The sequence below is a fragment of the Orycteropus afer genome, unplaced genomic scaffold (genome assembly GCF_000298275.1).
Source record: "Orycteropus afer afer isolate SDZICR_OR568_19922 unplaced genomic scaffold, OryAfe1.0 scaffold00330, whole genome shotgun sequence".
In the NCBI taxonomy this organism is placed as follows: Eukaryota; Metazoa; Chordata; class Mammalia; order Tubulidentata; family Orycteropodidae; genus Orycteropus; species Orycteropus afer.
In genome coordinates, this window is record NW_006921917.1 from 3,717,455 (window position 1) to 3,730,175 (window position 12,721).

At 53.0% G+C, this 12,721-nt stretch overlaps 1 protein-coding gene across 1 annotated transcript; it reads left to right on the forward strand.

The window, feature by feature from the left end:
• Positions 1-2,798: 2,798 nt before the first annotated feature.
• On the forward strand, positions 2,799-11,002 carry ARRB2 (arrestin beta 2). The gene is made up of 15 exons (XM_007952320.2): positions 2,799-2,821; positions 5,992-6,022; positions 6,563-6,623; positions 6,736-6,780; positions 6,983-7,179; positions 7,470-7,529; positions 7,935-8,002; positions 8,135-8,270; positions 8,502-8,586; positions 8,851-8,923; positions 9,212-9,349; positions 10,186-10,269; positions 10,354-10,436; positions 10,543-10,597; positions 10,909-11,002. Exons 1-15 carry the CDS (start codon positions 2,799-2,801, stop codon positions 11,000-11,002), a joined length of 1,233 nt encoding a protein of 410 aa, XP_007950511.1.
• The last annotated feature ends 1,719 nt before the right edge of the window (positions 11,003-12,721 follow it).

Consider the following 12,721-nt stretch of genomic DNA (forward strand, 5'->3'; position numbering starts at 1 on the left):
GTTTCAGTTCAGCAGAGTTTGTCAGACTAACATGGAATAGAAGGAAAGGCCTGCCAATCTCCTCCTGAAAATCAGCCGATGACAAGCCCACAGCTTACAAGAATCTGGTCTGCAACCAGTCATAAGAATGGCACAGGACTGCTGGGCATATGCCAGCTAACAACAGGAACACTTTACAGCACTTAATGTGTGCCAAGCATTATTTCAGCACTTTACAAGTCTAAACTCATTTAATCCTCACAACTCTATGAGTTAAAACAAAACAAAACTCACTGCCGTCAAGTAGGATCTGAATCATAGTGACCCCTCCTAGGGTTTTCGAAGCGGTATCTCTGTGGAAGTAAATTGCCCCATCTTCCTTCCGAGGAGTGGCTGGTGGGTTTGAACAGCTAGCCTTCTGGTTAGCAGTAAAATACCTTAGGCACTACACCATCAGTTAAGGTTCTAGAATTATTTTCATTTTACAGATGAAGTAACAGGCACAGTTAAGCAACTTGCTGTGTCATGCAGCCTTTATCACCTTTTTGTCCCAACAGCATTTCAAACACATAGCATTACCTTGCAGCCATGACCCTTTGACCAGGGTCAAATTTAGACAAAGTTGATCCATGAAAGAAAAATGCATGATCGAAAGCTTGAAAGAGGTGAAGAGCAAACTCAGAACTGAGGTGGGATGGAACTGAAGGAGTGGACACTTGGTGGGCACAGCCTGTTCTGAACCTGAAAGACGATCTCAGAAACTACATTGTGGTGCATATTACTTTTTGTTACGTGGAAAAGAGCAGGGAGAAGTGTAAAGTTAGTTCATTTGTGTGTGTGTGTGTGTGTGTGTGTGTGGTGTAGTATAGGAAAGGAGCCCTGGTGGGGCAAATAGTTAAGTGTTTGGCTGGTAACTGACAAGTTGGTAGTTCAAACCCACCCAGTGGCTCCAGGAAAGAAAAGTCTGACAATGTGGTCCATAAAGATTACAGCCAAGAAAACCATTTGGGGCAGTTCTACTCTGTCACACGGATTGCTTAAGTCAGAAGTGACTCAAAGGCACCTAACAGCAAGAGAATATGAAAAGAGATGGAATATGGAGAAATATCTTAGCATCATAAATCCTGAAATGCCCGTAAATCTATCACCCTCCCCCAAGTTCAAGCAATTTGATGTTAGAAATGACCCTTCGGTCTGGTCCCTCTTCTCCTTCTCACCCTAGCTCTTTAGTTCAAGTGTTCACCATCTTCCCTTGCAATTATCTACAGATAACTTCTTTCTCTGCACACAGTCCTGCCCCACTCCCTCCACTCTCCACGTGTCCATAATTATCTTCCTAAAAGGATAAATCCCATCATCCCTGCTTAACTGCTACTGGTTCCATGTGTCCTGAGGACAGCTCACTCATTCTACATAAAATTCGTCACAAATCCATTCCAGTCTTCCTCTGCAGCCTCATCTCTCCTGCCATCTAGCTCCACAAAAATTTCAGAATAGGATATGCCTTCACCCGTGTGTCTCTCTCTCTCTCTCTCTGGAATATCCTTTCCTATCATTTGCCCGTCCATCAAGATTGTCCTCAAATGTGCCCTCCTCTGGACAGCCTGTACTTTCTTCCCCCCCCATCCTGGCCAGGCGTTGTTACTTTGCCTTGTGAGTCATATCTCTATTAGAGCATTCCTGGGATCATAATACCTGTTGATGTGTCTCTTTAATTACACTAGGAAGGCAAGGGCCACGTTAATTCATGTCTGGGTTTTCACTGCCTAGTGGTAGGGACTGACACAAAGTAGGATGGATGGATGGATGAATGGGTGGGTGAATAGAAACTGGATTAAAAAAAAAAAAAAAAAATCCGTGGAGTCCATTCCAACTCTTATCGACCCTTTAGGGCAGAGTAGAACTGCCCCATAGTTCCCAAATCTGTAAATCTTCAAGAAAGCAGACTGCCACATCTTCTGCTGAATGACTGGTGAGTTTCAGTCAGCAACCTTTCGGTTCGCAGCCAAGCGCTTTACCCACTGCGCTATCAGGGCTCCGAAGCTGGGATAGGTGGGTTGAAAGAGATAGGTAATGGCGAGAAATTAGGAGAAGAAAGCCTGCAAAGACCAAAGACGGACACCAGGGGGAGCAGACACACCATAATAAAGAAGCTGGAGGGCGGGTCAAAAAAACGCTGCACGCTCTGGGGTGAGCCGATGAGCCGCGCGCAGTCAAGCAAGTATCAAGCAACTGTAACCGCTCACCCACGTGTGCACCCTCCCCATCCTCTTTCCCGTACAGTGGTTCTGCTCATTCTACCGCCTCCACTACCCACCTCGCTTCCACCACCGCTAAGAAAGCAAACAAAGGGGAGGGAACCCCCACAGGGTCTTGGATGCCAGGAGCCAACCAGAGGGCTCTAATCTCCTAGAAGGCGGGAACCTTCGTTTAGGGAAACCCAATCAGTTTTTAAGGGAATGTGGAAGGGCGGGGAGATGGGCGGGAAGAGCGGGAGTGGGTGGGTTGTAGGAACTGCGCCCGCCCGAGAGAGTTCCCTGGGGAGGGGAGGACTAGGCGGGGTACAGCCAATCACCGCGCGTGTCCGTGGGGAGAAGGCGGGCAGCGCCGCGGCGCGCGCGATCCGGGCTGACGCATCTGGCCCATGTTCCCCAGAACCGAGGGAGGGGCCTGACGGGAGCGGGGGAAAAAGAGAAAAAGCGGAGAGCGCGCGTGCGCAGTGGTGCGGGGAGGAGCAGGGACCTGGCAGCGGGCGAGGAGGTTGCGAGCGAGCCGCGAACCCGGCGGGAGGCAGGCGGCGGGCGGCGGGCGCGCGCATCATGGGGGAGAAACCCGGGACCAGGTAAGGGAGGTGGGGCCACGCGACGGGGCATGGGCGGCGGCTCTCGGCGAGTGCCCAAATGGTCCTCAGATAAGGGCACTGGAGAGAGAATCCGTGGGGCCGGACTCCTGGGTCCCTAGGGAGCAGCCATCCGGGGCCGCAAGCTTTGGTCCTTGAGGATAATGGGGGTGCATGCTCGGGCGCCTGTAGGAAGCAAGAGCTTAAGGGGATCGGGAAACTGGCGTCTGGGTTCTCCCAGGGATATGGGGGCCGGACGCCTGGGTTCTCCCGTGCAAGCTGCGATGCAGGGGCGGAGGGAGGAGGAGCAGGTGGCCAGCCTTGAGGGGTCGTATTTGGGAAGGCTGGACTTTGGGAGGGATCCCCCCAGACTTGTGCTGAGCCAATGGACAGGCTCGCGTCCAATACCCCACAGGCAGTTTTGCTGCCCCCACCTGTCCCGAGGGCAGGGTGTCTCCCCTTCCAAACTTCTGCCTTCTCTGGGTTGCTAGGAGCAACAGCTTCTTCTTGGGGAAGCAGAGTGCTTGGCGACCCTCCCCGAACGTGAGCCCTACCCCTCAGCCCCCAGGTGGGGGTGGGCAATGTCTGCCCTGGGCACGCCATCCACTCCCCGGATGTTTTCTGTGCAATCGGGGCTCCTTCCTTCTACTGACACCCCGAGTTCTCTTTTTTGGTCTCTAGCAAAATCCACTTCCTGTTGTGACCCAGCACCCCAAGGGGGCAGGGGATGAATGCCCGAGTCCCCAGAGAACAGGAGCAAAAGAGGAAAGGTTAGAGCTGTATTCCTCAACATAGGAGGGTGCAGAGATGCAGGCCTGGTCCTGCCTGAGCCATCACTTGTTCTGCAAAATGTTGTATTAGGCCCACCACTCCCTACCTATGGAGTATGAGAACCCAGGCTTCTGAGCATGGAGTCCACTAGTATCAGAGAGAAGATCACAGGGAGGGAGGACTGATGTCCTGGATAAGGGGTTAGTCACCCAGGAGAAAGGGGAAGTTGCTATGTATTGAGGGAGGCCCTGGTTTCCGTTATGAGGTTCAGGGAAGGGGACGGATGGACTAAAGGGGCACTGCTGACTTGGCACAATTCCCCACCACCACCACCAGTAAGTTCTGGGCCACAGGAAGTGGAGAGAATGGCAGGAAATGTGAGGGGCATCTGCTTCTGTCCCCCCACACTTCACTAGGCACCTCCCTGGTCACCCCAGCTTCAGTCTACATACCCTGCGCCTTCTTAGCCTGGCAGGAGATGACTGGGGTAGGATCCAAAGGGCAGGTGCCCTGTAGCTGCTCCTGGGCAGTTGCTCCAGAGCCCTACTCCAGTTGGCCAAGTAGCCGTGGCTGTCGTAGCCTTCTGCCAGTGCTTGTAATGAGAGGAAACACTGGGAGAAAAAGAGAAACCAGAAGCGACTGAGGTCAAAGGGGAGGGAGAGCCTGGATGATACCATAGCACTCAGCCTCCAAGTGGGAGCTGCCACATCCATGCTTTGTTCTCGAGTGGTTGGAGGTACCTGGGGCCTCCATACCCATTTGCCTTACAGTCTTTGGACAGCTCGGCCTTCTGGGGAAGAAGAGGCAAAGTGAAGTTGTTATAGCAGAAACTGGGGCAGTTGGGTTGGAGGCGGGATGGGCCAGTTGGCAGAATTTCAGCTTCTGCTATCTCTGGGCCCTTCCCGGGGATGGCTGCTGAGGCTTGGTGGATTGGGAGGAGTGAGGTGGTACAGCAAAGAACGGGCCCACGAGTGCCAGAGCCAGACTCCCTTCCCTCCCAACAAGGGTTGGAGTCCAGGCTTACACTGTTTCAGCAACCAGGAAGCAAATCCTATTCAGCAAACGAGGAATGCCAGTTAGAGTCAGGATGTTGTTGTTGTTGTTGTTGTTGTTGTTGTTGTTGTTATGTGCCGTCGAGTCGAACCTGACTCATAGCGACCCCTCCTTGGGTTTCCAAGGCTATATAACTACGGAAATAGATTGTCCAATCTTCCTTCTGAGGAGTGGCTGGTGGGTTTGAACCACCAGCCTTCTGGTTAGCAGTCAAGTGCCTTAGGCACTACGCTACCAGAGCTCCTATAGTCAGGATAGTATAGTCATTTATTGATTAAGAGCGTGGACTTGGAGCCAGACCACCTTCGTTTGTTTCAGAGTCCCACCATTTATACTCTGTGATCTTAGGCAAAACGCTTGACTGTTCTTCTGTGTCTGTTTCCTTACCTGTACAATAGGAATATTAGGACTTACATCATTGGGTCCTTAAGAGTAATAAATGAGATAAACACATGAAACACTTGGAGCAGTGTTGGACACAGAGCCTTCACCCAATAAATGCTAGCCAGCACCGTCATCTTCATCATCTGGCTGGCATTGTGCTGGGGATGCCTAAAAGATTAAGGCCCCTGGTGCCCATAGTCTGTCTATGACTATGTTCCCCACAGTCTATCCATGAGACAGACAGATGAGGCCCAGCTCACTGGCTGTGGTGTGCAGTTTATGCACCAGAAGTAAAGCATGAACAAGGTATGACAGGAACCCCCAAAGCAGAGTGACCTGGGGTCCTGACTGGCTTGCTTTCCAAAAGAAGTGACATCTGAACTGGTTCTTGAAAGATGACTAGGCTTTTAAGCTGCTGAGGTCAGAGATGGGGACAGTTGGAGGTTAATGGAACAGGGTCAGACCTGGGTGGTTCCTGTTATAGGAGCCATTTTAAGGGCAAAGGCTAGGGCCACTGCTCTTCCAAATCAGAACTGTCATTGGTGCTGGGACATCTGCCCCTTCCCGCCATGAGCAAGTGGAGACCAGAGAAGATGGAAAGAGGGTTAGATCTTACACAGATGCTGTTGTAACCTGTCACTCAGGTCCTGGGAAAACCTGGGTGGTTCCTGTGGCAACCAGTGGCCATTACTGTAGGGAAGGAGGGGCTAGTGAGGATGGACCAAGGATAAGAGAAATGGGATTTGCCATGGCAACCCGCTTCAAGTGGCTGCTGTGCTGGAAATATTAAGGAGTTGCGGGTGCCTTTCCTTCTGGGACTAGGGGAAGGTGGGGAGGCTGGGGAAAGCCCCCAGCAGGACCCTAGGAGAACTTTGCTTCCTGGGCTGGGGAGGGATGAGGTCCTGGCAGGCGGGTCCCTGCTGAGTCTGAGGGAGGCAGTGGGGTTTCCCTTTCTGTTTTGTTAGGGTCTTCAAGAAGTCAAGCCCTAACTGCAAGGTGAGTCTCCCACATGCTTATCCTCTTGACCCTCCCTGGGCCCTAACAGCCCAGCCTGCCCCTAGATGTTCCCCAACCCCTAGCTCCCCACTTCCTGTGACAGCTAAGAACCTACTTCCTTCCCTGCTGAGCCTGGGCTAGCTGCAGGGGTGGGTGGGGAGAGGCCTGGGTCCCTAAACAAGACCAAAGAGAAGCCAACCCAGGTGTCTGGGGCTGGGGAAAGTAAACAAACCCCCAGGCTATGGTCTGTTTTATCCCAGAGCCCCTGAGGCCAACAGCTGCTAACTGGCTGCCTAGGGCTGAGGTCCCCTGAGGACCTACAGACACCTGACTAGTGGGCAGAAGTATGAAAAGAAATTAGGGAGCAGCTAAGAAGCCTAAAGGTTAAGCAGTCTTGGAAACCAACCGGAAGAAAACAGGAGAAACTCCCTCCTGATACCCTAGCCTAGGCAAACCCAGGGGCAGCACAGCCACTTTTGAGCGCTCTGGTATTTTGTCACCCTCCTACCCAACCTTCCCTGTGACCCTCTACACCCTCAGCTCACCGTGTACCTGGGCAAGCGAGACTTTGTAGATCACCTGGATAAAGTGGACCCTGTAGGTAAGTTCTCCCAGAAAGTGGCAACTCATCCCTTAAGAGGGAAAGCAGTTCCCAGGGTCCAGGAATGGGGGAGAGGCTCTAGTGGGAAGTGAACTCATGTGTCCGTTTCTAGATGGTGTGGTGCTCGTGGACCCTGACTACTTGAAGGACCGCAAAGGTACTGGCCCCAAATGCAGGGGCTCAAGGGAAGGCAGGGAGATGAAATGGGCTGGCATTGAGGGGGTACCCCAGAGAGATGGGCCAAGGCAGAAGAGAGGAATAGGACTGAGGTAATTCCCAAGGGTGGAGCAGCTGCTGTAAGATTCTGGGGGCCTGGGGGAGGGGGTTTCTGACCTCTTCACTTTGCCCTCCCTTGCCAGTGTTTGTGACCCTCACCTGCGCCTTCCGCTATGGCCGTGAAGACCTGGATGTGCTGGGCTTGTCCTTCCGCAAAGACCTGTTCATCGCCACCTACCAGGCTTTCCCCCCAATGCCCAACCCACCCCGGCCCCCTACTCGCCTACAGGACCGGCTGCTGAGGAAGCTGGGCCAGCATGCCCACCCCTTTTTTTTCACAGTGAGGATGCCCCCACCCTCCACAGGGCAAGGGGTCTGGGCTGAGTTTGGGTGTGAGGCACCTGTCATGAGTAGATCTGGAAAAATAGTGAGGCTGTGGCCTTGCATGAAAGGGAGGAGGAGGCAGGGACCCAGCCCACCTCTCTTGAAGTTCCTTTTGCATTCAGGAAGCCCTCACCTTGCTGCCTCCTGGAGCCCCTTCCTTCTTCCTTCTCATCCTCAGGTTGAGATTGGGAGGGAGACTGGGGGGCTTTCCAGAGAGACTGAAGCCTTCCCTCCCCTCTGCCACAGATACCCCAGAATCTGCCCTGCTCTGTCACACTGCAGCCAGGCCCAGAGGACACAGGGAAGGTAAGGAAGAGAGAGCTCTGAGCTAGCAGGGCAGAGGGGGCCCAGCAGCAGCCTGGAAGCACAGTGGACTGTCAGGAGAGGCCAGGAGTGGGGCCAAGGGCAGAGAAGTGTCCTGGTGGGAGTTGGGTGTATGGTATGGCCACTGCTCACATAGGACACTGCCCCCGACTCTGATGACCTGTGTGTACCTGAGTGCAGAGGCTTGCCTTGCACTGCCGGTACTACCCCTCTGCTGGGTGTCAAGCCTTGGAGACTCAGGGAAGGCATAAGATTGAGTTTCCCTGTGCCACAGACCAGGAGGGGGCAAGAGTTCTACCCAAGACAAGGAAGAGGGGAGGAAGGAAGGGCAGTGGTGGTGCCAGGGGCCTTGTATACGATGTGGCCTTCTCTCCCTCCACCCCCAAGGCCTGCGGGGTAGACTTTGAGATTCGAGCCTTCTGTGCCAAATCACTAGAAGAGAAAAGCCACAAAAGGTAAGGGATGCAACCTCCTCTGTAGTTTCACCATCCCTCCCTGCTGGCATGAACCCTAAGCCTGTGGGAGGTGGGAGCAGGGATCTGAGTGTCTGAGCACCGACTCCTCCCCCACCTCACCCCCACTTCCAGGAACTCTGTGCGACTGGTGATCCGAAAGGTGCAGTTTGCCCCTGAGAAACCCGGCCCTCAGCCTTCAGCTGAAACCACACGCCACTTCCTCATGTCTGACCGTTCCCTCCACCTCGAGGCATCCCTGGACAAGGAGGTGGGGTGCAAGAGGATGACTCAGGGGCCACAATGCAGGCCAGACCCCAGGGGAAGGTGTGAAGCCACATGTCAGTATGGCCTCTTTGAAGGAGGATGCTCTAGATGGGTGTGGTGTCATCATGGCCTTGGATTCAGAGAGAGGAGGCAAAGTAGTGTCTCTGAGTTGGGGGCACACAAGTAACTAGACCCCTGAAAACAAACCAAATTAACTGACCCTCTCCCTCCAAAGCTGTACTACCACGGGGAGCCTCTCAATGTCAACGTCCATGTCACCAACAACTCCACCAAGACAGTCAAGAAGATCAAAGTCTCTGGTAGGAAGTGGGGGTTGGGAGAGAGTCTTGAGGGAGGGAGTTATAGAGGTGGCTCAGTCCAACGACATGTTCGGGGTGGGGGACGCAACAGCACTTGAAGAATTTAGATTGTTCAGAATGACCGGTGGGGCCTCGGAGCTTATTTCTGTGAAGAGGTTAGATGTAGAGGGTGGGAGGGTAGTGTCGGGCTGGGGCCCAGGGCCGTGCCAGGTGGTCTGGAGTTGCGCTCCGTGCAAAGCTGCTGTGACGCCCCCCGTCCCACAGTGAGACAGTACGCCGACATCTGCCTCTTCAGCACCGCCCAGTACAAGTGTCCGGTGGCTCAAATTGAACAAGAGTGAGTAGCACCACAGACCTGGATCTCAGTCTTGGGGTGAGAACAGCAGAACCAGGGAAGAATTCCTCCTGCACTATTGCCAATTAAAGGGGCATTCCTTTCTGAATCGGGTAGCTCCGAGCTGTCCATTTTCCTGAGCAGGCTGAGCCCAAACGTACTCCCTTGTGAGGTGTGCTCAATAGAACAAGGGGCTAGTGATGTGGGAGATGCTGCTTGGTGGTGGTGGGCTGCCCCTTGCCCAGCCTGGCCCTCCAAGAGTCCTCCTTGTTCTCTCGCTCCCACCGCCAGTGACCAGGTGTCCCCCAGTTCCACGTTCTGTAAGGTGTACACCATAACTCCGCTCCTCAGTGACAACCGGGAGAAGCGTGGCCTCGCCTTGGATGGGAAACTCAAACACGAGGACACCAATCTGGCTTCCAGCACCATGTAAGGGGGGCTATGGCAGAGCAGGGTCTCCAGCCCAAGAAATAAGACCTTCATCCAACAAAGGTGCCAGCTGTGCCAGGCTCCGTCTTAGGGGCTAGAGATATATCAACATCGTCCAGATGGGACCAGATCTCTTCTGTTCTAGTCAGGGGAAGACAGGCAGATCTGATCATGAGGAAATGATAATTTTGTAATAAGTGTTACAAAAGAAAAGCAAAGCCCAGAAGCGAGGGAGATACAAAGTGGATACGGAGAGGAACAGGGTGTGTTAAGTTAAACACAGTGACTATGGAAAGTGTAATACAGAGGTGAATTTGGAATAAGGACCCAAAGAAGCAAGCAGTGTGGGTGGGCAGGAAGAGGGCTCCAGGAAGATAGGAGGACTAGCACAGAGACCCTGAGGTGGCCAAGCAGTAGCTCTGCTAGCTTACACGATGCCACTGTGCTTGTGGCAGGGGTCCACAGCTTCACAGTGTAAGAGGTAGGCCTCTGTCCAGGGTACACACTGCACAACCACAGGACAGGCCTGAGGGCAGCATGGTGAGGATGCGCAAGGAGAGGAGGTGAGGTCAGAGGGCTAAGGAAGAGCACACGGGGAGCTCAGGGCCACAGGGGCCTAGGCTTTTGCTGTAGAAGCAAGAGATGGGAAGCCACAGGAGAGCTCTAGGTAGACGAATGAGGTGGCTCCTTGACTACAAGAACAGCACAGAGTGTGTGACTGGAGCCCCAGGGCTGATGGCAGCTTGTTGTTCTGCTCAGCACTCACTGGAAGCCCCAAGGGTGCGACGGGGTGACAGGACAGTAGGTCCTAGTCCGACTCTCCGCTCTGTTTGCAGAGTGAAGGAGGGTGCCAACAAGGAGGTGCTGGGGATCCTGGTGTCCTACAGGGTCAAGGTGAAGCTGGTGGTGTCTCGAGGCGGGTGAGTTGTGGGGGCTGGGGTGGGACTACACTGGTTCTCTCTGCATGCCAGCTCTCTGTTCATGCCAGCTCTCCCCTCCCCCAGAGACGTCTCTGTGGAGCTGCCTTTTGTTCTTATGCACCCCAAGCCCCATGACCACATCATCACTCACCCCAGACCCCAGTCAGGTAAGCATAACTACCCTAAGCCTCCAGAGGGAGGACGTGAGAGGGTTAGTAAGAGACATGCTGGAACTTCTAGTACCCACCCACTCACCTCTTCTCTTCCCCTCAGCGGCTCCTGAAGCAGATGTCCCTGTGGATACCAACCTCATCGAATTTGATACCAAGTAAGAAATTCATCCCTCCCCCACCTCTCCCTCTCACCCACTTTGACGACGATTCCTATAGGATTCAAATCTACCCTCAAGCCTATTTTTGGCCATTGGGGAAAGAGTCAGTTGAAGTATCAAACCCAGATGCCGTGACCTGGTGAAGCTGCCCAGTACTGCCCCCACCCTTTCCCTTTTTACAAATATCTCCAATCCCGTTGCTGCGTGACTGTTGGTTGTGCCTAAGTCAGACCTGTCTCTGGGAGGGAAGCAGAAGGTCGAGAAAAGGCTCTGAAGCCCTTGCCTCATTTTGTCTTTCCACTGCCAAGCTATGCCACAGACGATGACATTGTGTTTGAGGACTTTGCCCGGCTCCGGCTGAAGGGGATGAAGGACGAGGACTATGACGACCAGTTCTGCTAGGAGGGGGGCTGGAGGAAGGGAGTGGGTGATGCTGGGAGAGGCAGGGGTAGGACCAAGATCCCCACTCCTGTCAGGGGGGAGGCGGTCCCCGCCTGTCTTCCTTTCCGCTCCGTCCAGCAGCTTCCTCAACCAACCCCTTCCCTTCCTCTCCCCATCCCCCCAGATATGCACTGGACCCATCTCCTCTTGAAAGTGGGCATTAATTTTTTGACTATAGCTCTGCCTCCCCAATCTCCCAGTGGGTGGCAAGCTGTGTTTGTACCTAACTTTTTTGGAGTCGGGGGGATACTGGAAAGTGGAGTGATAGGAAAGGAGCGAAAAAGAACTTTCCCATTCCACCTCCCACCTGCTCCTGTCGCTCTGTTGCCTCCCATTCCATTCAAGATGAGACCCTTTGGAGGGCAAGGCCATTTCTTTGTTTCTGAGCATAAAGAAGAAAATAAACCTTTTAATAGGGATGAGCTTGTTGTGTGTTTTCTATGCAGAATTTAAGGAGTGTGTAATGTGCTTGCCTGAGTAATTTCTTTCAGAAGGATCACCACAAGGCTGGTCCCTATGAGGTGGAGATTAAAGATGTCCTAAATGTCTAACTTTTCCAGACTGCTGTACTTTCCATCATCTCTAACATCCACTCCTCCTCCTCCTCCCCTCAGTACTCTCCCTCCCATCCTAAGGTTTCATAGCTTGCTGTAATGTCTCACAGATTTACAAACTGCCGATAAAATGGCTCACGCAGTGGTTGGAGGCTAGGAGGCTGACCACCCTCAAATCCGTGGGTCTGGAGGAGTCGCCTCCCTTATGTGGTTGCAGGGGCTGGTGAACCTGAATTAGCTGGCTGCTGTCTCAGTTCCAGAGGTGACATGCTGACGAACCAAATGCAGGATCCGGAGCAAGAGAGAGCAGACTTTGCCAGAACATTCACATGTAGACCCTCAGGGGAACTAAGGGTGGTGACTTGAGTCACATCCTCCAGCAAGATGGGATTGAAGATACATCCCACCCTAAACAGGCATAACTACTAACTCGCTGCCATGGAGTCAATTCCTACTCATAGCAACCCTCGATGGAAACCGTTTCCGAAGCAGTAAATCTTTACGGGAGTAGATTGCCCCATCTTCCTTCCTCAGAGCAGCTGGTGGGTTTTAACCGCCAACCTTCTGATTAGCGGTCAAATGCCTTAGGCACTGCACCACCAGAGTTCCTTAAATAGGCATAGAAGCTAGGATTTACAATACATTGCAAAACGGAGGACTATGGCTAGAAGGAAGATGGGGCAATCTACTTCTTTAGTGATACTGCCTTGGAAACTGAGGAGGGATCGCTATGAGTCAGACCCAACTGGAGGGCAATGAGTTTGGTGTTTTTTTGTTGTTGTTGTTTTATGGCTAGAAAGGCCTTATTAAGCAATTCACTGCACTGCAGTGCTCAACCATGATTCTGTTAGCCTGTGACAACCATTAGGGTGAGGACTCATCTTACTCTTCTCTGTACCCTCAGGGAACCTGTGTTCCAAGGTAAATACAGAAACTTGATTTGGTCAGTCCAAACTCAAGGGTACGCTCTGGTAAAGCCACAAAGTAAACATTCATTTACAGGGGAAATAATAACCAGCTGCCCTGCAGACTAGATGGCTCTTGGGTGATGGGCAGAGCAAGCCAGACACCCATGACTAAGGTACGACCTGGCTTTAGCTCATTTCTGCTGCTCCTTGTGAATGCT

Bases quoted from the DNA above. Each gene is read 5' to 3' on its own strand.
- ARRB2 (XM_007952320.2), top strand. From the start codon at position 2,799: ATGGGGGAGAAACCCGGGACCAG. The intron at 6,624-6,735 runs GTAAGTTCTCCC...GTCCGTTTCTAG, and splicing joins GGATAAAGTGGACCCTGTAG to ATGGTGTGGTGCTCGTGGAC. The intron at 8,003-8,134 runs GTAAGGGATGCA...CCCCACTTCCAG, and splicing joins GAAGAGAAAAGCCACAAAAG to GAACTCTGTGCGACTGGTGA.